At 39.9% G+C, this 25861-nt stretch overlaps 3 protein-coding genes across 3 annotated transcripts in view; all 3 read left to right on the plus strand.

Moving 5' to 3' along the window:
* Positions 1–718, plus strand: part of col7a1l (collagen type VII alpha 1-like) — a 152679-nt gene extending 151961 nt beyond the window's left edge. The window contains exon 107 of the mRNA XM_055225585.1: positions 644–718. Coding sequence (XP_055081560.1) covers positions 644–675 — 32 coding nt within the window. The 3' untranslated portion in view covers positions 676–718. The remainder of the gene's footprint in view (positions 1–643) is intronic.
* Positions 719–4294: 3576 nt separating this feature from the next.
* ucn3l (urocortin 3, like) lies at positions 4295–4737 on the plus strand. The gene has a single exon (XM_033976294.2). The coding sequence runs from the start codon at positions 4297–4299 to the stop codon at positions 4735–4737; it is 441 nt and encodes a 146-aa protein (XP_033832185.1). The 5' UTR covers positions 4295–4296.
* Positions 4738–7438: 2701 nt separating this feature from the next.
* copg2 (COPI coat complex subunit gamma 2) lies at positions 7439–25848 on the plus strand. Its single transcript, XM_033975990.2, has 24 exons — positions 7439–7581; positions 7984–8036; positions 8134–8214; positions 8303–8374; positions 8458–8537; positions 8717–8792; positions 9247–9339; positions 9431–9517; positions 9966–10123; positions 11206–11339; positions 11432–11499; positions 12455–12643; positions 13953–14048; positions 17947–18190; positions 18283–18358; positions 19207–19310; positions 19876–20001; positions 20223–20291; positions 21941–22122; positions 23008–23137; positions 23227–23324; positions 23998–24136; positions 24245–24343; positions 25534–25848. Exons 1-24 carry the CDS (start codon positions 7545–7547, stop codon positions 25662–25664), a joined length of 2622 nt encoding a protein of 873 aa, XP_033831881.1. The 5' UTR covers positions 7439–7544; the 3' UTR covers positions 25665–25848.
* The last annotated feature ends 13 nt before the right edge of the window (positions 25849–25861 follow it).

The raw sequence follows: 25861 nt of genomic DNA on the forward strand, positions 1-25861 counted from the left end.
ATTTCCAGCTGTAGTCCCTGGACAGGCTGATGTTAAGTATGAGTAACAGTAAACATATGGTACATACATCAAATACAACACATCTCACCTCAAATATGTCATTTCTAAAACAATTCTGTTCACACACACACACACACACACACTTATACACATCCATACCAAATTATTCTCACACACACAATCACTCAGTTTCAGATATACAAATACTCTTTCTTTTCTTTACACATTTACAAGTTTTACCTAGAGATAAGTATCTGGATATCGACTTTCAGGACAATCCCACTTCTGACACCAATGTAGGAACGTGTCAAAGTTTTATTGGCTGTTTATTTTCTGAACACAAGGGCTACTGTAGGCCGTAACCCACGCAAAAACACAAACAAAACAACAGCAGTCTCGACGCACTCAAGCCAGTTTCCAAAACAATCCAGTAACTGACCAGTCGAAGCTTCAACTCAACTTCAACTCGTCTCTATAGCAACAAAGTGTCACATACAAAAGCAGCGATGTTAACAACACAAAAACAGTTAGAAGAACAACAAAAGGTGTCAACTCTGAACTAAACACAAAATATCACATCATTTCACTATGCTCAATAACTTTAACGCTGGTGTTTTTTTGTTTTTTGTTTTTCTATTTCCAGATGCATCAACAGACACTGAACCGTGGAGATGACAACTTCTGCCAAAACTCTTGATTTTCACTGTTAGACTTGTCACGATAACACATTTTAACACTGCGATAGAGTAGATTTAAACCACAAAAACTATTCTAAATCTGCAATATTTTATAAAAAAAACATGAGCTGCAACAAATAAGGCAGAACAAAACACTTTAGTGCTTAGTTTGCGTCTGTAATGAGTCATAGAAATGATTAATTCAACCTCGTACAGCTCAAATCTTATCATAAAATAACCAAAAATGTCTCAGTAGTGCAAAGAAAATGTACAAAATATAAATATTGATCCATCCTTTATAGACTGAATAGTAATTATCATGACAGGCCTATTCATTTTGTATGATTGAAATGTTGATTTTTTTTTTGTACAATGTTTTATTTATGTATTTTTTTTGTATCTTACTTTTGTATACAGAATAAACACAACTTTTTGTTATAAAAAACTGACTCATTCACGAACATCACATCACTAACTGACAGTAAAATCTGAATTACGGCGACTATATTTACAATTTACAACCCGTATTTCAAGTAACACAAGCCACCGATTCTTCCCATGTTTCGTTAAATCAAAACTAAACTCTGAAAGAAGCAATTTGCATTTCCAGAATAGAGGAACAGACTCATCACGATCGACTCCCACCTTCTCCGATGCTCCGGGTAGACGATATGTCACAGGGAGACCACACCTCCTGTCACACAACGCAACGCACAAATCTGCAAAAGACACATTTCAGCTATACTCTCCATTAGCATAATCTGTATTAATTCAAAAAATGAGTGAGAACTGTGCCTAAAAAGAGATGCATATTTGCGTTTTCTTTCATCAGGCATCACAAAAGGTATAGAATTAAGACACGCGAACTTTTAATATATACATTTGTTCAGAAAAGTTGAAAAACGCTCTTTGGAATACACTATATTTACATGTCAAAGCACGTCATTTCCCCGTCTGTGAACGTGTAAGATTGATCCAACAATGTAGAAGCTCATTATACGCTTTGGTTTTCACACCAACGCCGCATTTTGACATGGAATAAACAGCAGGGGGCGCTCAGTGTGTTGTAGTCTGACGTCTTAATTCAAATCTGTTTAACAAGCAAAGGTCCTTAAATGTCCTTATATTACGCGGAATTGACTCTTGTGAGCGTTAAGTCGTGTTATAACGTCGTTACGTCATCAAAAACCTACCTGGATTTGACTTTATTATCAGTCTGTCTACATCTTCAAAGCTCAAAACGCTCTGTTCCACCTTGTGATGTCATCAAGTGGTAGTTTTCAAGTTAACAGCTACTTTTTACCTTTAGTTCAGTCGAGATTGGGCAATTCCAGAGGCTGAAATTATCCAGATTATTCTTTTGAAGGTGTGTGGAGTTTAAAAACACAGCGGAGCACTTCCTGTATCACCACACGATGACATCACAAGGTGGAACGGCGTGTTTTCAGCTTGAGAGAAAATGAACTCAGCCTAAATATGCAGGGTTTGTGTGTTAAACATGTGTAAATGAAATATACTAATAGGCTGTAAATGTTCTCAATTTGTTCTCTTGACGTCAAAAAATGTGATTTGGTTGTGTCTTAAATTGGTAATAAATCCACTTTCTCCCATTTTTTCTGTGTAAAATCATTGTTTTATTGTCGTTTTTAGAGGCAGGGTAAATGGGAGCAGAGGGTGACCACCTCAAATTGTAGAAAAGGTGGAATACTTTGGTAAACTCTGGAAATTGAAGCTCACAGATAAACACTTCAGTAAAATAAGATGGCATAGTTTTGTACTTTTCTTCTCTACTTCTTTCCACTTAACTGGTGTAAAAGTAGGATTATGATAAGATAAACCTCGATTTGTCTTACGATACAATGGGGGAATTACAGTGTTGCGACGCAAAGTTCAATGAATACACAATAAGTTTCTCTGATGTGGGTTTGAACATGAGGAAAAAGCAGGAAAGTGACTTCAGCAAATTACACGACTTGTACAATAAACGTCTTTAACTATGGATTATCTACAGCTGATCATAGACTGTATAAAGAAGTGGACTGAGCGAGTCTGACGTCACCCACAGCGTTCAGCTCCAGTCAAATGAAGCTCGTCGAGGCCGGAGCAGTTACAGCGGCGAATGTAGAGCGTCATAGCCACATGTGAGTATCATAGCAACCAAAGAGCCAATCCGGAGCGAGGCTGTTGAAGCTAACGCCCCTTCCCGCCCGCACCGCTGGTTTAGCAGGGAGTAGGCACCTTAGCAACGCTGTCAATCGAACCTGTTGCTAACGCGAGCGGGAGCGACCTCGGGGAAAGAAGGCGCCTGATTTGTCTGTTATTAATGTTCAGATCTTGATTTACGGACAAAATAGTGAAATAAAAACAGCAGGATCATGTAGAGGGTTAATACGAACATTTAAGACCAAAATGACGAGTCTGACAGCAGCAGGTACAGAGAGAGCACACAGTTTTCTTGCTATGTCCCTTTATAAATACAGTTTAGGACAAATTGAATAAATAAAGATAAGGTAAAGTGACTTGAGCGATAAACGTGAGCTTACACAGGGCAATCATAACATAAGGTAAACGTTAGGACTTTGTTTGTCCCTGTGAGGAAATGTGTCCTCTGCATTTGACCCATCCTTCAATGACCCTGGGGCCATATGTCAGAGCAAAGATCTTCATCCTGTTTTGGTCAGAACTGCCTTAACTGAAGGATTTTTCCAATTGGTGGATGGAGGAAACAGGGGCGCCCGGTTCTTGCTGTGATATATAGAGTTTATCAATGTAAAACACAAAGAGAGATTTGACTCAATGCAGAGAGAATGAAATAGCAATAAGTGGAAGCGTGTTTAACCCTTTGGAAATCTTTATGAGGAAGTTATGTTTGTAAATCTCATCTTTTATGTTTTTTGTGGCGTCATTGAAAAAAGAGGACGAGGGACAAGGGTAAAAAAAAACAAAAAACTGTGGGTTTATGAGTTGGAGCTGTCCGAGGTGCTGCAGAACACTCCTCTCATGTGTCACAGATGTAAACTCTGCGCAAAGGCCTGGTCTGCTGAGGTGATACATGTGAAAACGTCCCCTCGCCTCATAATAATAAGTTTTTCTTCCTTTGTGTCAGTGGTCGTGATGCCTCGTGCCACTGCGCGCTTTGCCACTTACTAAGTTGTTTCTTTACATCAGCAGCTCTCAGCCAATAGGACACTGGCTTCAATGAGACGTTGGGTTAGTGCGGTGCCGTGACGTTGTTGCTGGCGCACAACTCCACTTTAATGGATCCTTCTAATTGAATGCGCTGCGTAAAGAAGCGGAGACTCTCCAAGTGTGTCCAGAGCGCGCACTTCTGAGGACTTTGTTGTTCCTAAAGTGGCGGTCCGTCCGGTGGTCGCGTGTAACGTGTGGACTGTTTTCTCCAGGAAAATAGAGGTGAGTAAATCCACGTAAATGTCCCTGATCAGAGCGTCCCGTTACGCATTTTGTGCCTCTTTGGAGCACCATTACGCACGGCTCTGTGTCCTGCTGGAGCCGCTCTGACTCGTGCCTTTAGGGAAAATGATGCAGCTTTTTGTGTTTGAAAGTAACTTTAGATGTATTTATTTATGTTTATTGTGTTGTGCGCAGGAGTTGGACCGTCATGCTGTCCTCCCTGAAGACGCTGCTGCTTCTCTCGGTCGTGTGCACGCCGACCTCCAGCCTGTGCCTGCGCCTGTACCCGTCAGACCTGCTGTGTAACGAGCCCCAGAGCGACAGACCAGAGCCCGACAGCGCGCAGCTCAGTGACTGGAGCTCCGTGCTGCAGTTTGGAGAACTCCTGTCCTCCTCGTCCTCCGCAGAGTCCAGTCGGGAAAAAAGGACTTCTAGTCCCGCAAACTACCGCTTCATCAGCCGGACCAAGCTCAAGGGCCAAATGCTCCGGAACAGCAGTAAAGGAGACCGCAGGAGCCGGCTCACCCTGTCCCTGGACGTTCCCACCAACATCATGAACGTGCTGTTCGACGTGGCCAAAGCCAAAAACTTGCGCGCCAAAGCTGCGGAGAACGCGCGCCTTTTGGCGCAGGTGGGACGCAGAAAGTGACCCTCATGTGGCTCCTGGACAGACTCTTACACGGTGCGTCCGGAGCTCCATGTTCAGCTCTCATTGCATTTTTGACGTCACTGCGTCAGACACTTTGATTTTAAATAATGTTTTTGTTGATTTTAAATAATGTTTTTGTTGATTTTAAATAATGTTTTTGTTGATTTTAAATGATGTTTTTGTGCCACACCAGTTATGAAGCAGATGCGACTGAGCAAAGTTAAACATGAATGAAACTCGACTCAGTATGATTATTTATATCTTTATTTTCTGGTTATTTATTTCCCTTTAACTTCCTGATTATTGTGGCTGTGATTCTTCCATCTCGTTCATCTCGTTCATGTTGGTGATTCACAGGGGGCGCTCTACTCGTGAAAGACTCTGAGGTTTGTTTGTTTGTTTGTTGTATTTGGAGAGTTTTCATCCTTCATCTCGTTATGTTTCTTTAATTATTTCCTTTAAGAGTTTCTCTCCAGTAAAACACAGGAGCCGTCCATCCTCTGGTGCATGGGACATGTTCATCACTATGTTATTTTTATACTTGAAATAATGTATTTTTCTTCTAATAAACAATATGCAACAAGACACATTTGAGCCTCAGTGTTGAGTCTTAGAGGAATAAACCTATGCACAAAATCAGGCTGTAGTGACTCAAGAACAGACAGAAAGAACACATAAGTGCAGCTGAAAACATAAATAAATAAATAAATAAATAAATAAATAAATAAATAAAAAATACATACAGATTTTTGGAGCTATAGACTTGAAGACACTTAGGCATAATCATGTCCCAAAATTTACCAAAATGACATCAGTTCTAACTCAAACACTTATTTTATCAATCTGCTAAAACAGTCACAGTGTTATTATCTCAGCCCCTGACAGCAGTGGTCCCGCTCTGAAACAGCGCCCTCTGCTGGATTTTTGACACAAGTCTTAACAATTCTGACTTGTGATGGGACTTTTTTGCTCTTTTATGGGACTTTTTAGTCTTTTGGATCAGTTCATTTCAAAGTGCTGTTCAAAAGACTGGCTATTTTACTATTTATTTATATGACAGAAGCCAGTGTAAGATCTGGCCTGCCATTTGTCATCAGGTCCATGTGTTCCGTCCTGTTCTCTTTTTAAGGGTCAAGACACAGAGGGGACAAAGGTCATAGGCTCACACTGAGAGGTATGGGTGCAGCACATAACTATATAACTAACCTAACGCCTGAAAAAACAAGACGTGTCAAGGGGCCGTCCTGTAGTTCTGTAGCTCTGTAGACTATAAATACAGGTGAGTTTCTTTGTTCGTGGTCTTTCTCACATTGGCTCAGAGAAAACCCAGAGTCTGTCTGTGATCGGCATAAACTCTGTATTTGTAATAAATCACATTACACTATCAGAGCCGATCTTTTGAGTCATTTCCTGAATACATCCCACTCTGGACCAATGGAGTGAGTTTACCCTTTCAAATTATGCATAATCTAAATAAAACGCTGCACTACAATAATAATAATTCTAAAACTAACTGTTATTATGATGCTAAATGTGTTTTTATCCGCACACTGCTTTACTTCTGCGCTGATTCTTGTGTTGGTTCAGCTTAATCAATCAAATAATCAGTAAAAAAAAAATGCAGACAAATTAGAAAGAAAAAGATTTGGCTCTTTTAAACTATGACATCCAGATCCAACCGTTCAAGTTAAGTAATTCTTTTGGTTACAGACATAGCAGCAGAAGAAGAGTGAACAAAAATAATGAAGGAAGCCTCAACGTGCAGGTAAAACACGCGCTCTGTCTGCAAACAACTTTAGAGTCGTGTATTTTCTGTTAAAAGAGACTCTAGGTCATTTCTGCCTCCAATGTCTAAAGTAAGATGAGCAATAAACTGGTATTAAAATAGCCTACTTTAATTATTTGTGAGTTTATCATAAATAGAAACAAAAGAGAACAATAGGAGGGCCATTAAAGGTTGAAACTGGAGACAATAGTGTAGTTAGCTCCTCCCTTCAGACAGATATAAGGCAGTGTCCAGCAGTAATCTGACCACAACTGAAGAAGAGGCTTGGATGAGCAGTGAAACGTCTTCACTCCTACAACTTTTTGTCTGAAGGGTTGACTGAAGGATTACACAGACATCTTTATCATAAATATATCCATATATTCCCTGTGATCAAAGTAATTAAGCAATTCACATGAAAATAGTTTCTGTTTTGAAAGGGGAAAGGTCCTCACCAGGTCCTCACAGAGTCCTTCAAATCAGGAAGGAACTGTTTGTCTGAAACGTTGAATAGACATAACTTTATCTTTAACTAGTCCTTTCTGATCACAAGAGACAAAATTGTATTCAATAAAATTATTCGTATAAGGGGAACTCTGTATTATGAAAGTTATTTCTTATATTTCTACTATCGTTACTGTGTCATACATGTATTAAAAAAACAACTTTTGTCTATGATTTTCCTTTTCCCTAATTATGAATATGTGAATAAACATAAATTTGTCATATAAGAGATTTTTTTCATTATTTTATGTATTTAATTGTTTTTATGTTTTGTTTTTTTCATGTTTTTTTCATGTTTTTTTTTTTTTTTTTTTACCAAATAGCAGATATTGAGCACCATTCATGTATTAATTACGTGAGTCAACAGCGCGCTCTGGTGGGTGATTACGGCACCACGTTGCTCTGACGTCACTTCCGTCGACGTGGACTTCGAATGCGGAAGTGCGTTCTCCTTTTGGCTACGTGGAAGTAGCTTTTCATTTAACCCCAGGGAGAGAGCATCTTTTGCCCTCACCCGGCTCATCCATTCCTAAAAAAAATGATTAAAAAGTTTGACAAAAAGGATGAAGAGTCTGGTAAGTTCAGTGTTATGGCTTAGAAACGCATAAATGTTTAAAAATAAGGTACATAGTCGGTAAGCGGCACATGCTAACACAGGTCGACTTGTTTAGCTTCGGTTCATAAATCAAGTTAGATCTTTTTAAATGCTTGCTGACAACGTTGGGTTAAGTTTATTATAATATGCATGTTTATCCTTTAAAGTACTACAAATGTTAATACCAAGATTATGTGTAATTGTTGTAATTTTGTCAATAGGTTTGTTTATCTGCGATGCTAACTAGCTCGTTGCAGACGCTAGCTGTAGCCATTTGTACAGTGTTGCTCTATTCATAAAGTCTACATAGTTTAAATGCAGCTCTAATGTTGTAGATGACCCTAAATTGCAGTCATTTAATTAAATATACTTTGGTTTGTAGGAAGTGGCTCAAACCCTTTCCAGCACTTGGAGAAGAGCGCGGTGTTGCAGGAGGTAAGAGCTGTCAATGTGGCAAAAAGACTAATCTGAACCAAGAAAATGTCTTGAGTTTTAATCATTATTACTACACGTATTTTTTTTTGCTTTTTAGGCTCGTATTTTTAACGAGACTCCCATCAACCCAAGGAGATGTCTGCATATCTTGACCAAGATTATTTACCTGCTCAACCAGGTCAATACAACTTATTTTTATTGTTAACTCTGTGTCTGGCGCCTCAAATGTATTTTCTGACTCTTTTATTACCCTGTCTTTACTTCAGGGTGAGCATTTTGGCACCACTGAGGCGACTGAGGCTTTCTTTGCAATGACCAGGCTGTTTCAGTCTCATGACGTAAGTTTACAGTTCTAGTACTTTATAAGATTTATTGAATCCCAAATTGAAACGTCTGTGATGTAAAAATGTGCATTTCTCAGCAAACTCTGAGGAGGATGTGCTACCTGACCATTAAAGAGATGGCCAACATCTCTGAGGATGTCATCATCGTCACCAGCAGGTCTGTCACAATAATTTACTTGATTGGCATTTATGAATATATCAATGTATTAATTATGATTATTTACTTATTATAACTAGCATTTTAAATTAATTTTGTTAGATTTGTTTTATAATTACTATTAAAGAATGTGTAAAAATATTAACATTTTGTGCCATATTTTTGTTTTTGCTCCACAGTTTGACCAAAGACATGACTGGAAAAGAAGATGTGTACCGTGGGCCTGCCATTAGAGCCTTGTGCAGAATCACAGATGTGAGTTTTTTTAACTTTCAAGTTCTACAGCTGTCGACTAGGCCTGTCATGATAATTACAACATCGACTTATTTAGTATATGAAAGCTGTAATAAGTTATTTTGGCACTCATTATTTCTTACGTGCACAATTTCTTTGTTGTATTGTGGAAATTCATGCAATTTTTATGTCATGATGAAAGAGCTGAACTGTAGAGAGTAGAATAAATTACTTCTGTGGCTAATTATTGCTATTTATTTGTTGCAGCTCAGGCCTTTTATTGATAGTGTATATAATTAACAATAGGTTTACTGGTGGTTCACATATTTGTCAGCAGTGATAACATTTATTTCAACTAAGCACTTTTGTTTTTTTGTTTTTTAAGTATTGTAAGTATGTAAATGTGTTATGCAACCTATCCAAGTTATTCATTCATAAAGTTTGATATAGTAAAACTGATCTCTTGTTGCCACAGACCACCATGCTGCAGGCCATTGAGAGATACATGAAACAGGCCATCGTGGATAAGGTGCCATCTGTGTCCAGCTCGGCACTGGTCTCATCTCTGGTAAGACCTGCTGATTCAACTTCATTGTCGCATATTTTAACTTTTCCACCATTTTAACCTGACCGTATTCACATTTAACTTGTGTTTTTAGCACATGGTGAAAGGGAGCTACGACGTGGTGAAGCGCTGGGTCAATGAAGCTCAGGAGGCAGCGTCCAGTGACAACATCATGGTCCAGGTGTGTCATTTTAAACCTAGAATGAACAAATTTAGCCATTATTTACAGAAGATCACAAGACGAGTTTATTTGTATATCACAATTTGTACACGAAGTAATTCAAAGTGCTTTACAGAATAAGAAAGACGTTAAAATTACAATACAAACAAATATAAGCCTAAATAGTCATCATTAAACTAGTATTAAAAAAACAGAGAATCAAAAAGTCAAAAAATACATTCTATTTATGCTTAAAAATGAATATAATGAAAGAATTACAATTATTTTAAATTACATAGATGATTGTACAGTTGTCATGGAGTTTTTTCTGTTTTACCGTCACTGACCAATATGTTAAATTATTGGATTAAAAAACCTTTAATGTACATTTTATTTTCCAATTTTTCTGAGGTAAAAATATATCATTGTTTACATATTTACATTATTATTATTTTTGTTTTTTTCCCAGTACCATGCTCTGGGGTTGCTGTACCACCTGAGGAAGAACGATCGTCTGGCTGTGACTAAGATGTTGAATAAATTCACAAAGTCTGGCCTCAAGTCCCCGTTTGCCTACTGCATGTTGATCCGTATCGCCAGCAAACTGTTGGATGAGACGGAGGGCGGGTGAGTTCATGATGGAGCAGCATCACAAACGGTTAAAGTGTCACAGCTGAAGTGATAAAGTCTTCAACTCCCACAAGCTCCTAATCCTAAAATGGCTGATAATAGAAATCTGTCTCTCTCTTTCTGATTCTGTCTCTTTCTCTCTGACAGAAAAAGAGAGAGAGAGAGACAGACAGTCTGTTTTTCTCTCTCTCTCTTTCTGTCAGTCTATTTCTGTCTCTTTTTCTGTCAGTCTGTTTCTCTGTCTTTTCTGTCAGTCTGTTTCTCTCTGTCAGTCAGTTTCTTTCTTTTTCTGTCTGTGTCTCTGTCTCTCTTCATCTCTTGCTGTCTGTCTTCATCTCTTTTTCTGTCTGCCTCTCTGTCGCGGACTGTGTCTTTCCCTCTGTCTTTCTGTCTGTCTCCCTGCCTTTCTGTATGTCTCTCTCTCTGTATCTCTCTCATTTTCTGTGTGTCTCTCTTTCTGTCTCTCTGTTTCTTTTTCTGTCTGCTGTCTGTCTTCGTCTCTTTTTCTGTCTCTGCCTCTCTGTTGCGGACTGTCTCTTTCTCTCGCTTTCTGTCTGTCTCTCTCTCTCTGTCTTTCTGTCTGTCTCTGTATCTCTGTCTCCTTTTCTATGTCTCTCTATGTCTTTTTCTGTCTCTGCCTCTCTTTCTGTCTGTGCCTCTCTTTTTGTCTCTGCCTCTTTCTGTCTCTCTTGTTTTCTGTCTGTCTTCTTTTTAGTTTAATATTGAAAATAGACTTCAGATTTAATTTTAAACAGTGTTGAATTATTGTGAAAATATTAATTTCTTTCTCTGTTTTAAATGTAACATAATATCCAACCTCTTTGTCGTTAATACATTGTTTTCAGTTTTAATATTTAATCAAATGCTCCAGCTGTTGGTTATGACATTAAAAATAAACCAAGTTAATACATTTACAACATAATTGGCTTTTTGGCAGCCAATTCTACCATAAACCTCTACCCCACACAATTAGCCCTTTGGTTTTGTGTGTTGGGACATTAGAACATTACGTTGCTATAGTAATGGTGCTGGAAATGCTAACGTTACACTGGCTAACTGTTTTTATCGTGTGTGAATAGCCACGACAGCCCGTTGTTTGACTTCATCGAGAGCTGCCTGAGGAACAAGAACGAGATGGTGGTTTACGAAGCTGCGTCTGCCATTGTCCACATGCCCAACTGCACGGCCCGGGAGCTGGCCCCTGCCGTCTCTGGTTAGAGTCACCGCTTTCAATATCACTTCAACATTATAAAGCTACACACAGCCGTAAGCTTAAAACGTAAATGCCCCGTTGTTTTTCTTTAGTTCTGCAACTCTTCTGCAGTTCCCCCAAAGCGGCTTTAAGATACGCAGCCGTCAGGACCCTCAACAAGGTACTTTTGTTTTGTTTTTTTTGTATCGGGATGAGATAAACGTCTTATTATGCACAGAGCTCGCAGGGTTCATTGTGTTCACGGATTTTAAAGACGTTTCAATACAGAGTTCCCACGTTTCCTGGAAAATAATTAGCCTCTTGGAAAACACACGGACAATTAGAAAAACTGCCAAATGTTCTGTTTGTCCTTGAAAATGTCTCCCCCTTTGCTTTGCTGAATTGTTGGATATGTAAAAGTCACTGTTACCGCTGTTAAAAAAGAGCAGTTGGGATTTTGAAAAACCTCTAAAACTCACGACATGCAGGAAATTACTACGTTTGTACAACATTTCTCATTGGAAGACTCCCAAAGCTCCCTGTTCTTCTTCTTTTTTTTTTTTTAAACACCTGATATAGCTATAATCATCCTGACACATACAGTCATCTTAAATTTTGTGTTTTAGAAGTGCAACCATAGGGGGCGCAGTACCATTAGTCATAGTAAATACTTTGATTTATTGATATGATTTGGTGTGCACTGACTTGAATTTTAACACAAGAACATTTTGGGTGATCTATATATACAATGCAATCATACGACGAAGTGCAAAATGATTAAAAAATGTCATGGAAAAGTCTTAGAAAATGATTTTTGAAATGAAAGTTTGGGATCCCTGAATTGTAGTAATGGTTTAAATAATCCCTTTTGCACGACCATTTCCTACTGAACACATTTAAAATCCTTGACAACAAATACAAATGCAATCTGTATTTAAATCCTTTTATTTAATACAATATTCAGACTGGTAACAGATTAAATATTATTAAATCCACATGTTTATGACTGTACCACAAGTGTAAAGTGTCATTTGCATTACTAGTTTCTCCTATAAATGAGGAAACACTGGCTTTTTAAAATAATTATGTACAGTACCAAAGTATTGATGAAATCTCACTCTCTCGTTGTCCTGTAGGTGGCGATGAAGCACCCGTCCGCGGTCACGGCGTGTAACCTGGACCTGGAAAACCTGATCACCGACTCAAACCGCAGCATCGCGACTCTGGCCATCACCACTCTGCTGAAGACCGGCAGTGAGAGCAGCGTGGACCGCCTCATGAAGCAGATCTCCTCCTTTGTGTCCGAAATCTCCGACGAGTTCAAGGCCAGTATTTCTATCTTATGTACAGGGCGTCCATTAACTCTCATTACCATTTTTAAATTTTATTACAAAGGCAAGTGATAAAATATATTACTGAGATTTTGTTCTGTTGTACTCAGTGGGTGTAGAAGTTTTTAATCACACTGGGGTCTGCAGGTTCATCAGTTCCTCAAACATTTCCAGACCATTGGATTGAAGGGATGGACCACATTCTCCTGATCTCACACCTCTGCATTTCTTTCTATGGGGCTGTGTTAAACATATCGTTTATCGAACAAAGATACAGGACTTGCGATTGAACCATTAATGAGGCTCTGGTACAGCGAAACATGGCAAGAAATCCAGTCCAGTCTTGATATAGAGGTGGATTAAATGAGGGGAAAAACTTTCATTTGGAAATCACTGAGTACAATAGAACGAGTCTGATTAATATATCTGATCCACTGCCTTTGTAATACATTTTTAAATTGAGAAGAGACTTTATGGACACCCTGTATAATCTTTTTTTTTGTTTTTTAGGGTAAAGGCAGTTGCCGTTCTATCATAGACTGTATATATAAATGGATATCGCGTCGGTGTGATACTCGTGGTTGTAATTCCAAATATGGATCTCTGCTCCAAATTTGCTGCTGTAACTTCTAGCCTCGATGAGGTTAATTTGACTGTAGAAAAATAATGCTCACTTTTGCAACTAATTACTGTTGTCTGAAAGTAGTGCTGTATTATATTTATTATTTGCAATATTTGGTTCTCAGTTTCACCGTATTAAAAGTCCTAAATTATGCAAAAATTACTCTTATGAGCTTTAAGTCGTGTTATAATGTTGTTGCCTCCTCAAAAACAGACCTAGAGTTGTGTTTTGTTTCATTCACGTGTCTGAGTAACCTTTTATTTATTGTGTCTTCATCTCCAAACCTCAAAATGCTCTGTTCCACCTTGTGATGTCATGAAGTGGTAGTTTTCAAGTTGACAACAATTTTTTTTTTTTTTTTACCCTTAGTCTGGTAGAGATTGACAATTCCAGGACTGAGATTATCCAAATGATTCTAGTGAACCTGTATGGACTTTAAAAACACAGTGAAGCACTTCCTGTATTACCACACGATGACATCACAAGGTGGAACAGAGTGTTTCGGTTTGAGAAGAACCTAAAAACTAAAACAAAACACAACTCCAGGTATATTTTTGATGAGGAGTCTTCAGTCTTCAGTCCTCTGTTGCACACATTGTTTATAAAAATGTCTCTTCTTGTCTCCGTGGTGACCCCCTCAGTCTCTACCCCTCTGTGACCTTTGACCTCTCTGTGCTGTAGGTGGTCGTGGTGCAGGCCATCAGCGCCCTGTGTCAGAAATACCCCCGAAAACACAGCGTCATGATGAACTTCCTCTCCAACATGCTCCGGGACGACGTGAGTGGAGTTAACTCATAGGTTTGGCAACTAGGGACGGTCAGTATTGGCAAAAACACAATTTACCGTCTTAAAATGATGTAAAACAGAAGTAGTTCATTTTAAACAGTTTGCAGTGGTCCAGATTTATTGCTCACTTACCTTATCAGGGTTTCCATACATCCTGGACATTTTTTCAGACATGGAAATCACATGGGAAATGAGGAAAAGGGCCTGGAAAATCCTTGAAAAAATTCTCCACACTCTCCTTTGATGTATTATTAGATATCAAATTAAAAAAAGACTTTAACTGTCATGTATTGGAGCAGCTGGGTTTTAAAAGACCTCGTCTAAAATCCACCAAAACGCAGGGAATTACATCTATTTTGTACACATTTTCTTGGTAGAGGACCCCCAAACCCCCACATCTTACCTGCTTGGTCGGGCCTTGGCGTCACATAGTTGTACCTCACTTTTCTGTGTGATAAATACAACACTAGACTCAAGTTTGTACATGAGGACAAAAAGATGTGAACACTTGTGTAGTATAAGTCCACATGATTGGGTTTCACATGTTTTATCCATCTCCAGAAAATACTTTAGGTCCTGTACTTAACTAAATATAGTGCGTTTGTTTTGGTTTACAGTTAATTTGCAAAAAGTGGACTTGGGGTGGAGCACTAAAGTTTAGACCACATGTTTATTGTAAAAAATGATATGTAATCATGGCGTCTACAAGCAGATTATGACCTTTTTTTTTTACAACGAGGACGAGAGGGAAAAGTCTACAGAGAGGGAAAAGTCTACAGAGAGAGGGAGTAAAACGTCTACAGAGAGGGAGAGAGGGAGTAAAACGTCTACAGAGAGGGAGAGAGGGAGTAAAACGTCTACAGAGAGGGAGAGAGGGAGTAAAAAGTCTACAGAGAGGGAGAGAGGGAGTAAAAAGTCTACAGAGAGGGAGAGAGGGAGTAAAAAGTCTACAGAGAGGGAGAGAGGGAGTAAAAAGTCTACAGAGAGGGAGAGAGGGAGTAAAAAGTCTACAGAGAGGGAGAGAGGGAGTAAAAAGTCTACAGAGAGGGAGAGAGGGAGTAAAAAGTCTACAGAGAGGGAGAGAGGGAGTAAAAAGTCTACAGAGAGGGAGTAAAAAGTACAGAGAGGGAGAGAGGGAGTAAAAAGTCTACAGAGAGGGAGAGAGGGAGTAAAAAGTCTACAGAGAGGGAGAGAGGGAGTAAAAAGTCTACAGAGAGGGAGAGAGGGAGTAAAAAGTCTACAGAGAGGGAGAGAGGGAGTAAAAAGTCTACAGAGAGGGAGAGAGGGAGTAAAAAGTCTACAGAGAGGGAGAGAGGGAGTAAAAAGTCTACAGAGAGGGAGAGAGGGAGTAAAAAGTCTACAGAGAGGGAGAGAGGGAGTAAAAAGTCTACAGAGAGGGAGAGAGGGAGTAAAAAGTCTACAGAGAGGGAGAGAGGGAGTAAAAAGTCTACAGAGAGGGAGAGAGGGAGTAAAAAGTCTACAGAGAGGGAGAGAGGGAGTAAAAAGTCTACAGAGAGGGAGAGAGGGAGTAAAAAGTCTACAGAGAGGGAGAGAGGGAGTAAAAAGTCTACAGAGAGGGAGAGAGGGAGTAAAAAGTCTACAGAGAGGGAGAGAGGGAGTAAAAAGTCTACAGAGAGGGAGAGAGGGAGTAAAAAGTCTACAGAGAGGGAGAGAGGGAGTAAAAAGTCTACAGAGAGGGAGAGAGGGAGTAAAAAGTCTACAGAGAGGGAGAGAGGGAGTAAAAAGTCTACAGAGAGGGAGAGAGGGAGTAAAAAGTCTACAGAGAGGGAGAGAGGGAGTAAAAAGTCTACAGAGAGGGAGAGAGGGAGTAAAAAGTCTACAGAGAGGGAGAGAGGGAGTAAAAAGTCTACAGAGAGGGAGAGAGGGAGTAAAAAGTCTACAGAGAGGGAGAGAGGGAGTAAAAAGTCTACAGAGAGGGAGAGAGGGAGTAAAAAGTCTACAGAGAGGGAGAGAGGGAGTAAAAAGTCTACAGAGAGGGAGAGAGGGAGTAAAAAGTCTACAGAGAGGGAGAGAGGGAGTAAAAAGTCTACAGAGAGGGAGAGAGGGAGTAAAAAGTCTACAGAGAGGGAGAGAGGGAGTAAAAAGTCTACAGAGAGGGAGAGAGGGAGTAAAAAGTCTACAGAGAGGGAGAGAGGGAGTAAAAAGTCTACAGAGAGGGAGAGAGGGAGTAAAAAGTCTACAGAGAGGGAGAGAGGGAGTAAAAAGTCTACAGAGAGGGAGAGAGGGAGTAAAAAGTCTACAGAGAGGGAGAGAGGGAGTAAAAAGTGTACAGAGAGGGAGAGAGGGAGTAAAAAGTGTACAGAGAGGGAGAGAGGGAGTAAAAAGTGTACAGAGAGAGGGAGTAAAAAGTGTACAGAGAGAGGGAGAGTAAAAAGTGTACAGAGAGAGGGAGTAAAAAGTCTACAGAGAGAGGGAGTAAAAAGTCTACAGAGAGAGGGAGTAAAAAGTCTACAGAGAGGGAGAGAGGGAGTAAAAAGTCTACAGAGAGGGAGAGAGGGAGTAAAAAGTCTACAGAGAGGGAGAGAGGGAGTAAAAAGTCTACAGAGAGGGAGAGAGGGAGTAAAAAGTCTACAGAGAGGGAGAGAGGGAGTAAAAAGTCTACAGAGAGGGAGAGAGGGAGTAAAAAGTCTACAGAGAGGGAGAGAGGGAGTAAAAAGTCTACAGAGAGGGAGAGAGGGAGTAAAAAGTCTACAGAGAGGGAGAGAGGGAGTAAAAAGTCTACAGAGAGGGAGAGAGGGAGTAAAAAGTCTACAGAGAGGGAGAGAGGGAGTAAAAAGTCTACAGAGAGGGAGAGAGGGAGTAAAAAGTCTACAGAGAGGGAGAGAGGGAGTAAAAAGTCTACAGAGAGGGAGAGAGGGAGTAAAAAGTCTACAGAGAGGGAGAGAGGGAGTAAAAAGTCTACAGAGAGGGAGAGAGGGAGTAAAAAGTCTACAGAGAGGGAGAGAGGGAGTAAAAAGTCTACAGAGAGGGAGAGAGGGAGTAAAAAGTCTACAGAGAGGGAGAGAGGGAGTGAAAAGTCTACAGAGAGGGAGAGAGGGAGTGAAAAGTCTACAGAGAGGGAGAGAGGGAGTGAAAAGTCTACAGAGAGGGAGAGAGGGAGTGAAAAGTCTACAGAGAGGGAGAGAGGGAGTGAAAAGTCTACAGAGAGGGAGAGAGGGAGTGAAAAGTCTACAGAGAGGGAGAGAGGGAGTGAAAAGTCTACAGAGAGGGAGAGAGGGAGTGAAAAGTCTACAGAGAGGGAGAGAGAGAGTGAGAGAGTGAAAAGTCTACAGAGAGGGAGAGAGAGAGTGAGAGAGTGAAAAGTCTACAGAGAGGGAGAGAGAGAGTGAGAGAGTGAAAAGTCTACAGAGAGGGAGAGAGAGAGAGAGTGAGAGAGTGAAAAGTCTACAGAGAGGGAGAGAGAGAGAGAGTGAGAGAGTGAAAAGTCTACAGAGAGGGAGAGAGAGAGTGAAAAGTCTACAGAGAGGGAGAGAGAGAGTGAAAAGTCTACAGAGAGGGAGAGAGAGAGTGAAAAGTCTACAGAGAGGGAGAGAGAGAGTGAAAAGTCTACAGAGAGGGAGAGAGAGAGTGAAAAGTCTACAGAGAGGGAGAAAAGAGTCCAAGAGTTAAGAAAAGCACTTAATTATTCACTGCGATGATTTAAGTTGTAGAAGTCAGAAGTTCTGGCATCACGGTCTCAATTTGACCCTAGAGCTTCTTTTACACTGTGACTGTACTGGGGTCAAACTAATTTTACTTTATAACATTTAAATAAAACATTATAACCAAGCTGTGTAGTATTTTTAGGATCTGATTTGATAATTTCACAGCTAACCTTGCTCTCAAACGTGTGGACGCAGCTAAGTGCTCATGTATTTGTTTCTCTCAGGGCGGTTTTGAATACAAGCGCGCCATCGTGGACTGCATCATCAGCATCATCGAGGAGAACCCTGAGAGCAAAGAGACCGGCCTGGCTCATCTGTGCGAGTTCATCGAGGACTGCGAACACACCGTTTTAGCCACGAAAATCCTGCACCTGCTCGGGAAGGAGGGACCCCGGACGCCCCAGCCCTCCAAGTACATCCGCTTCATCTTCAACCGCGTGGTCCTGGAGAGCGAGGCTGTACGCGCCGGTGAGGGAACCAACGTTTGAGCTAGCGTACCGGATGTTATTAGCTTTACAGTTGCATCGGTTTTAACGAAGCGTGTTTTTGTTTCACTGTAGCTGCTGTTAGCGCTCTGGCTAAATTTGGAGCTCAAAACGATGATCTTCTCCCGAGTGTCCTGGTCCTGATGCAGAGGTACTTAGCAACAGCTGTTTTTGTGTTTTAGTTTTACGCTTTAAGACGTGGAACTTTTCTGGTGAAGGATACGCAACTGACTCGACTCTAACGTTCCAGTCAAAGCGATAACATTTCCACAAAGTTTAACGAGGACGGAGGAAAATATTATTAATTTCCTTTAAACACAAACTAGATAAGGTAAAAATAATCTAATTTTTAAGTAATTATAGACCAGCTATTGTAGACTGTATATATAAATGGACATGGCTAACCTGCTAGCTGCCGTGTTCCAAATTTGAAGTGAGCAAGGCCTGTGCTTCCAATTCCATCGACTTTGGCTCCAATTCACTTTCTATTGAAACTAACTGCTGCTGTCAAACTCGTCATTTTGGTCTTAAATGTTCGTATTAACCCGCTCTATGTGATCCTGGTGTTTTTATTTTGCTATTTGTGTCTGTAAATCAAGATATGAACATTAATAACAGTCAAATCAGCCGCCTTCGTTCTCAGAGGTCACTCCCGCTAGCGTTAGCAACAGGTTTGATTGACAGCGTTGCTAAGTACCAGCCTCGACGAGCTGAACGCTGTGGGTGACGTCGCGCTCAGTCCACGTCTTTACACGTCTGTGGTAAAAATCAGCCAATAAATCGTCTTATTGCACCAGTTTATAAACCAAAATAGTAAATTACCTGAATCTATCTTGAAAACTGTATAGCAATTATTCACTTTATAGCTAAAAATGTCATGGAAAAACATCCCTTCTCTCGCTGTAGCTTGTCCATGGAGATAAGAAGTGTAATGCCGTACTGTGGAACACTCCGGGACAAACCTAAAGGGAACATGTTTTGTGTTTTTGTTGCGTTCAGGTGCATGATGGACAGTGACGACGAGGTGCGAGACAGAGCCACGTTTTACATGAACGTGCTGCAGCAGAAACAGAAGGCCCTCAACGCGGCTTACATCTTTAATGGTATGAACACACGCAGTACAACACAGTCTTATATTTACAGCTGTTGATTTTATTTTTGTTGACTTTTACGGGAAGCACTTTGGTCAGCTCAAGTTGTCGTAAATGCGCTGTAGAAACTTGAACACATGAACTGAATCGCTTTGGACATTTCCCTTTTGTCACAGTGCAGTTTTATCATAGAAAACATGTTTTTTTTTGCTTTTTTTTCACCGTTTTGCTTTTGCGTCTTGTCCTTGAGGAGCAAATGTTCAGAATTTTTTACCCTCAATACAGTTTTTATTTGAATAGTTTTGCTCAATTCAATTTAAAGTTAAAATTTTGTCTTTTTATTATCTTACTTATAATTTGTAAGTACAGGCAATGAATGAGGATACTTAAAGTTGTATATTTATTGTGTACATAAGCAGTCCTGAAGAATACTAAACCATGGTGACAGATTGTTTATCTACTAATCAGAAGTTTAACGGTTTGAATCCCGCTCTCGACTTTAAAAAACATCTCTGGTAAAGCCGTCAGATCCACTTACTATTACAAATTAAAATCACTTCTTTTTTTTTCTTCTCAGGTCTGTCTGTGTCCGTCCCTGGTCTGGAGAAGTCTCTGCATCAGTACACTCTGGAACCTTCGGAGAAACCGTTCGACATGAAGACCGTTCCCCTGGCGACGGCGCCCATCACAGAACAGAAAACAGGTACAGGGTCAGATAAATCATACAAATGCACCTGTGAACTGACCTATTTTCTGATCAATTAACGTCATTACAACGTCAAAAAGGTCAAGCACAACAAGATCGAGATGTTTTTAAAAATAAGCTAAATTTAAAACATTCATAATTTAGATGGAAACTGGAAATATTTTTGTTCTGCCAGTCCATATAAAGCTTCACGTAGACGTCCATGTGTTTTATTGTAGAAATCGCTCCAGTGGCCACCAGCAAACTGCCAGAGAAACTCGCTCCATCGCGTCAAGACATTTATCAAGGTGAGATCCATTTCCACAACACAAGAATCTGTTGGTTGGCTTCTAATTTCTCTACATAAAGTCTGTGGTATTCTAGGTCTGTGCAGCTGTTTGAATAATGGCTGTTCTCTCGTCTCAAACCAGGAGAGTTTGAGCCTTAGACGTTATTTATCTCCTATTTATAACTCCATCCTCGGACCTAAATCTAAACGAGGAAAACAGCCGTGCTAAACCAGTGTGCTGACATGAACGGTTATGCTGAGTATGACTGTAATGAGGACTGTTATACGCCGTAGCTTGAACCCTGGCTAGCGATGGGTGTCGGGTCAGGACAGCGATTAGGTGTGTTCAGATTGAGGGAGTCCACAGGCAGGTACAGGTAGAACGTTCCTTTAATGTCCTTACTTGGGGTGTGGGCGTGTATGTGTGGGAAAGAGTGGGTTCATATGTGTTTGTGGTTATGTACAAGAGAAGGAATAAACAAATACAAAAAATATGTTAATCACAAATCAAAATGGTGATTACACAAGTGACCGCTTAGTTATTTACATAATGTGAATACAAAGAAGTCAACAAAATGACCCATAGGAGGCCAGTCTAGTCACGAGGCCAGCGTATAGAAATTTGAAAGTTATACTCAAAACTCTAAACTACACACGGTCAAGTATAAGTTCTGAACACAATATCACAAAATACACAGAATACTTACATCTAAGGGACGCACACTATAATTCAGACATTAAGTCAGTCCGAGACAGAGCCGATGCACGATAACATTGTGCATCCGTGTAAAACGACCATCTGCGTGTCCACGGCGCACTGGTGTACACTCGCGCTCCCTCTAGTGGTGCAACAAGGGATGACAACAATTAAGAACAACTAAACTAAACCGTTAATATAACAGAACTAAATGGGCTTTATGGATCGTCTTTTATACAACGACCGAGCCAACAAACTGTAAACAAACAGGTGTGTTAGCTTCAGTGTGGTTAGCTCCTCCTTCAGACAGATGTACGGCAGTGTCCAGCAGTGATCTGACCACAACTGAAGAAGCATTTTGTCCAGTTGAATTGAGTTTTGCTTTTGCTGTGGATCAGGCCTGGATGACGGAGGGTTTACAGACGTATTCAAATAAAAATCGAATAGTTTGCAGCCGTCAGCCGCTGTTCAGTAAAAGTGTGTGGTTTGGAAGAACACACTGAACCAGTAATTTCAGAAATTTGGGAAAAATGTGACTCTTGTTCACTGTTTTTTTGTTTTTTTTACTACTTTCTACATTTTATATAAACACATGAAGTAAGATCTATGGAATTATGAGGTAAAGAAAAAGTGAAATGACTCCAATAACCAATTCTTTTTTTTACATTTTATCTTCAAATCTCCAAAGTAGCCCCCTTTACTTTTTTTTTTTCTTTTTTCTTTACCTCATAATTCCATATATCTTACTTCATATATTTGACAAGTTCTGTGTGTATAAAATGTAGAAAATAGTAAAAATAAAGACGAAAAATATTTGAATGAGAGCATGTGTGCTGATAAATGCAGTACCAAAGTAATTCCATGTATTTTTTCTGATCTTTCCATACAAGAAAAACAGATACTTTCTCCCTCATGACCAGTTCTTACTCTGATCTGTTTGTAATTGATAATATTTATACTTTGCTCCACAGAACAACTGTCTGGGATCCCGGAGTTCCAGGGTCTGGGGCCTCTGTTCAAGTCGTCGGAGCCGGTGCAGCTCACGGAGGCGGAGACCGAGTACGTCGTCCGCTGCATCAAACACACTTTCGCCCGTCACATGGTTTTCCAGTTCGACTGCACGAACACGCTCAACGACCAGCTGCTTCAGAAGGTACGGAGACTTTGGGAGTTTGTGGTTTTATGAAATAACTGTGTGAACCAGAAAAGATCAAATTAGATGTGCGTCAGTTTGGCCTGTCACCGTAAATACTACAGCGACTCGTGTGGACATTTTCTGTGTAAAGTTTGGGCGATTTTGGATATTTTTGTTGTAGTAAAAGAGAAATTCGTCTTCAGTTCTGGTCGGATTACAGCTGGACACTGCCTTAAATCAGTCTGAAACCTTTTGTCCAGTTCAGATTTGAATTTGTCTTTTACTATAGATCAGACCTGGACGACTGAGGGATCACATAGAGAATTTAGTTGTAATATAATAACATTTAAACTGAAAAAGGTTTCACTTTAATGCAAGATAATCCCAGTAAACCATTTTTAAATAGGCAGTATCATTAAAAAGACCTGAGCTGCAACTTATAAATGTGCTATTATTGGTCTATGATCAGCCATAAATGTTGCTTCAAACTGCGTTAACGTGACAGGCCTCGCACCAAGACTGAGAAATTTGCTGTATATCGTTAAATCAACGTATAATTTGATGTATTAAAACCGTTTACAGCTCAGAAAGTCTCATCACGTTGAGGTTTTATTTATATCTGTGGTTTCTTGAGAGATAAACAGACGCTACACAACACATTTGGATCAGTTCTGTCTTATTTTATTTTTGTTTTAAGGAAATAAGTGCTATTTTCAGTCTCTGCACTAGTATTGGTTCGTATCGAGTATCGGGACATACTTAAAAACATAGAATCAGAATCGGTATCGGTGCATCCCTACATAAAATTACGACTAATGCAATATCACCAGAGCAGACACATTCATAACTTTGACCCTTTCTCTGGGCTTTATTTATTCGTTAAAGTCTGTTGTTTTGTTGTAGGTGGTGGTGCAGATGGAGCCGTCGGAGTCGTACGAGGTCATTCACTACGTCCCGGCGGCGAGTCTCCCCTACAGCCAACCCGGCTCCTGTTACACGCTGGTGCGGCTCCCCGACGACGACCCCACGGCCGGTGCGTCAACGTGTTTGTAGTGAATTAGCGAAACGAGGTGACGGGAAACGGTATCGATAATAATTTTTTTTAATCTACTTTTTGTTCAGTTTCTTGCACGTTTAGCTGCACTTTGAAGTATCTGGTGAGAGACTGCGACCCGAACACCGGAGAGCCAGACGACGACGGATATGACGACGAGTATGTGGTACGTGAACGTGTGTATGACATTAACTACTACACCAGTTTATAGTTTTAGGAGATGCATCGAGACAAACAGGAGGCTACGAGAAGCTATGGAAGCGCTCAAAAACTATGAAATAAGTAGAATGGTTACACAGGCCAAAATAAATGCATTTTAACCAAATTATTCACATTTAAAGTGCCAAAATGATGGAGAAAAGGATTAAGTGTTTTAAGTAATTTTTGCCCCAGTATCTGTTCTTTTACTCAAGTAGATTTTTACATGTGATACTTTTACTTTTTACCCTTTTAAGTGCATTTTTAAACATGTACTTTAATACTTTTAGTCAAGTAAAAGTCTTTAAGCTCTATAATAAAGCTTCAAATGTAGTGATTTTGATAAAAGATTCGTGTTGAATTTGGTTCAACAGAAACAACCGATTCAGTTGTTTTTTTCTGGCTGTTTTTATTTGTACATTTTAGTTTGTGACCTGCTCAATTTTAATCAAGTTCATAGTTTTAGCAATAATTAAAAATACTTTAACGTAGCCAGAGGAGCCAGAGGAGACAGTGGTCGATCTCATAGCACAGATACCTAAAAGTTAATGGACTAAAAATGAGTCAACTTAAATCTAATTATCTAAGAATGTGTTGTCGTGTGTTAATCTGTTGCTAACTTCCACGTGTCGCTGTTGTAGCTCGAGGACCTGGAGGTGACTGTGGCCGATCACATTCAGAAAGTTTTAAAACCAAACTTCGGCGCCGCGTGGGAAGAAGTCGGGGATGAGTTTGAAAAGGAAGAAACATTCGCTCTGGCGTCTGTACGAACTCTCGACGGTAAGACTCAATTTTGCGTTTTTTTCCTACCGTTTAATCCATTATCTTTATTTGATTTTTAGTCCTTTTTAAAGCTTGTTTTATACAACGTCCCCTTTGCGTTTACAGAGGCGGTTGGTAACATCGTGAGCTTCCTGGGCATGCAGCCGTGTGAACGCTCTGACAAAGTTCCCGAAAACAAAAACTCGCATGTCCTTTTCCTCGCAGGTGAGTGGAACTGTCAGCTAGAATCTTTAGTGATGTAATTTTTCCTTTTTGGAGCGTACGTACGTTTTTTTCCTTGGACTAAAATGAACGTGGTGAGGGCCAAAACTATTCATGATGTTCACTTAAAGTCTGCAAAGATATTTATTATTTAATTGTATTTAATTCTTAGGCATTTTAGGGGAATTGGCTTCTTTTTGATTTCCAAATTAGGGCCAAATTAGACCCCCTGGAGTGCCAAATTGAGCCCGCAGGCCCCGCTTTAGGCAACGTCTTACAGAGCATTTGACAGGTTCAGTGTTGGGAAGTAACTTAAGACATGTAATGAAAAAACATATTCAGAATACACATTTTTAGTAACTCTTCTGGTGCAGTTACTTTTATACAATTGAAGGACATTGTGGTGCCTGATTATGCAATTTTGGCGGCAAACTGCACAATATTAGAGAGAAAAATATAAAACACTGCTCTTGTGACGAGTGTGAACGATTTTTCTTTCTCTAAACTTGTTTTTCAAATTGTTTTTTTACACTATATTTTTCTGAGTACTTGGAATATTTTTACACCGAGTTGTAAAAAAAATTATTTAGTTACATGGACCAAAGTTTTCTTCCATCACGGGGGCAGGTTTTCGTTTTTCTAATAATTTAAGTAATAATAATAGTTTGGTGGGAGTAAATGGGGTGGGGTCCTAAAAATGTCATCTTTGCACGTAAGTTGTATTTTGGATAGAATTTGTGTCATAACAGATGGAGGGATTTGTTTTTCTGACAGTTTTAAATATTTAACACATTAATGATGTTGTGTAAATAAGAGCTTTGGCCCTCGCGTACAGTGTGGTTGCTCGGTAACGTTCACGTAACATCTGCTCTCCATGTCCAACCAGGAAGTAAAATGAAAAAAACTTGACCCATATTTTCAAAATGGATAAAACTAAGGCAGAAAAAAATAAATAAAATAGGTTAGACTATTGTGCAGACTATAGAGTGTTTGGTGGTGCAATTCCAGCTCCCAAGTATGAATGCCGTTGTGTCCTTGGGCAAAACACTTAACTCACGTCACCCCCAGAGTCTGTGTGTGAATGAGTGGCGCCTTATGATACAACTAATAGTCCACTCTTTGTCAGTAATGCTAAAGCTAACGATGTGTAATCCCTCAATAATGACTCTCTCTCCTTCACCTCTCGTTCTCAGGAGTGTTCCGTGGCGGCCATGATGTTTTGGTGCGCGCTCGCTTGGCTCTGGCGGATGGCGTTACGATGCAGGTCACAGTTCGGAGCAGCGAGGAGACGGTGGTCGATGTCATCCTCGCGTCTGTCGGTTAAACCCACCAGTCTGTGCCACTGCTACAATACAAATATAACACCGTACTACAAAAGAAACACTTAAACATCATAGAGGGAGCTGTTGCTATCAAACACTTGTCCTGTTTTATTTCTTGTGTCTTTATTTGTATTTCCTGCTTCTCATGTCTCAACAGATGTATCTATAATAAATCTACAAGTCTATAAAAAACAAACAA

This window comes from Periophthalmus magnuspinnatus, chromosome 12 (assembly GCF_009829125.3).
Source record: "Periophthalmus magnuspinnatus isolate fPerMag1 chromosome 12, fPerMag1.2.pri, whole genome shotgun sequence".
Lineage (NCBI taxonomy): Eukaryota > Metazoa > Chordata > Actinopteri > Gobiiformes > Gobiidae > Periophthalmus > Periophthalmus magnuspinnatus.

Bases quoted from the DNA above. Each gene is read 5' to 3' on its own strand.
- ucn3l (XM_033976294.2), top strand. From the start codon at position 4,297: ATGCTGTCCTCCCTGAAGACGCTGCTGCTTCTCTCGGTCGTGTGCACG.
- copg2 (XM_033975990.2), top strand. From the start codon at position 7,545: ATGATTAAAAAGTTTGACAAAAAGGATGAAGAGTCTG. The intron at 19,311-19,875 runs GTATGAACACAC...TTTTCTTCTCAG, and splicing joins CGCGGCTTACATCTTTAATG to GTCTGTCTGTGTCCGTCCCT. The intron at 20,292-21,940 runs GTGAGATCCATT...TTTGCTCCACAG, and splicing joins GCGTCAAGACATTTATCAAG to AACAACTGTCTGGGATCCCG.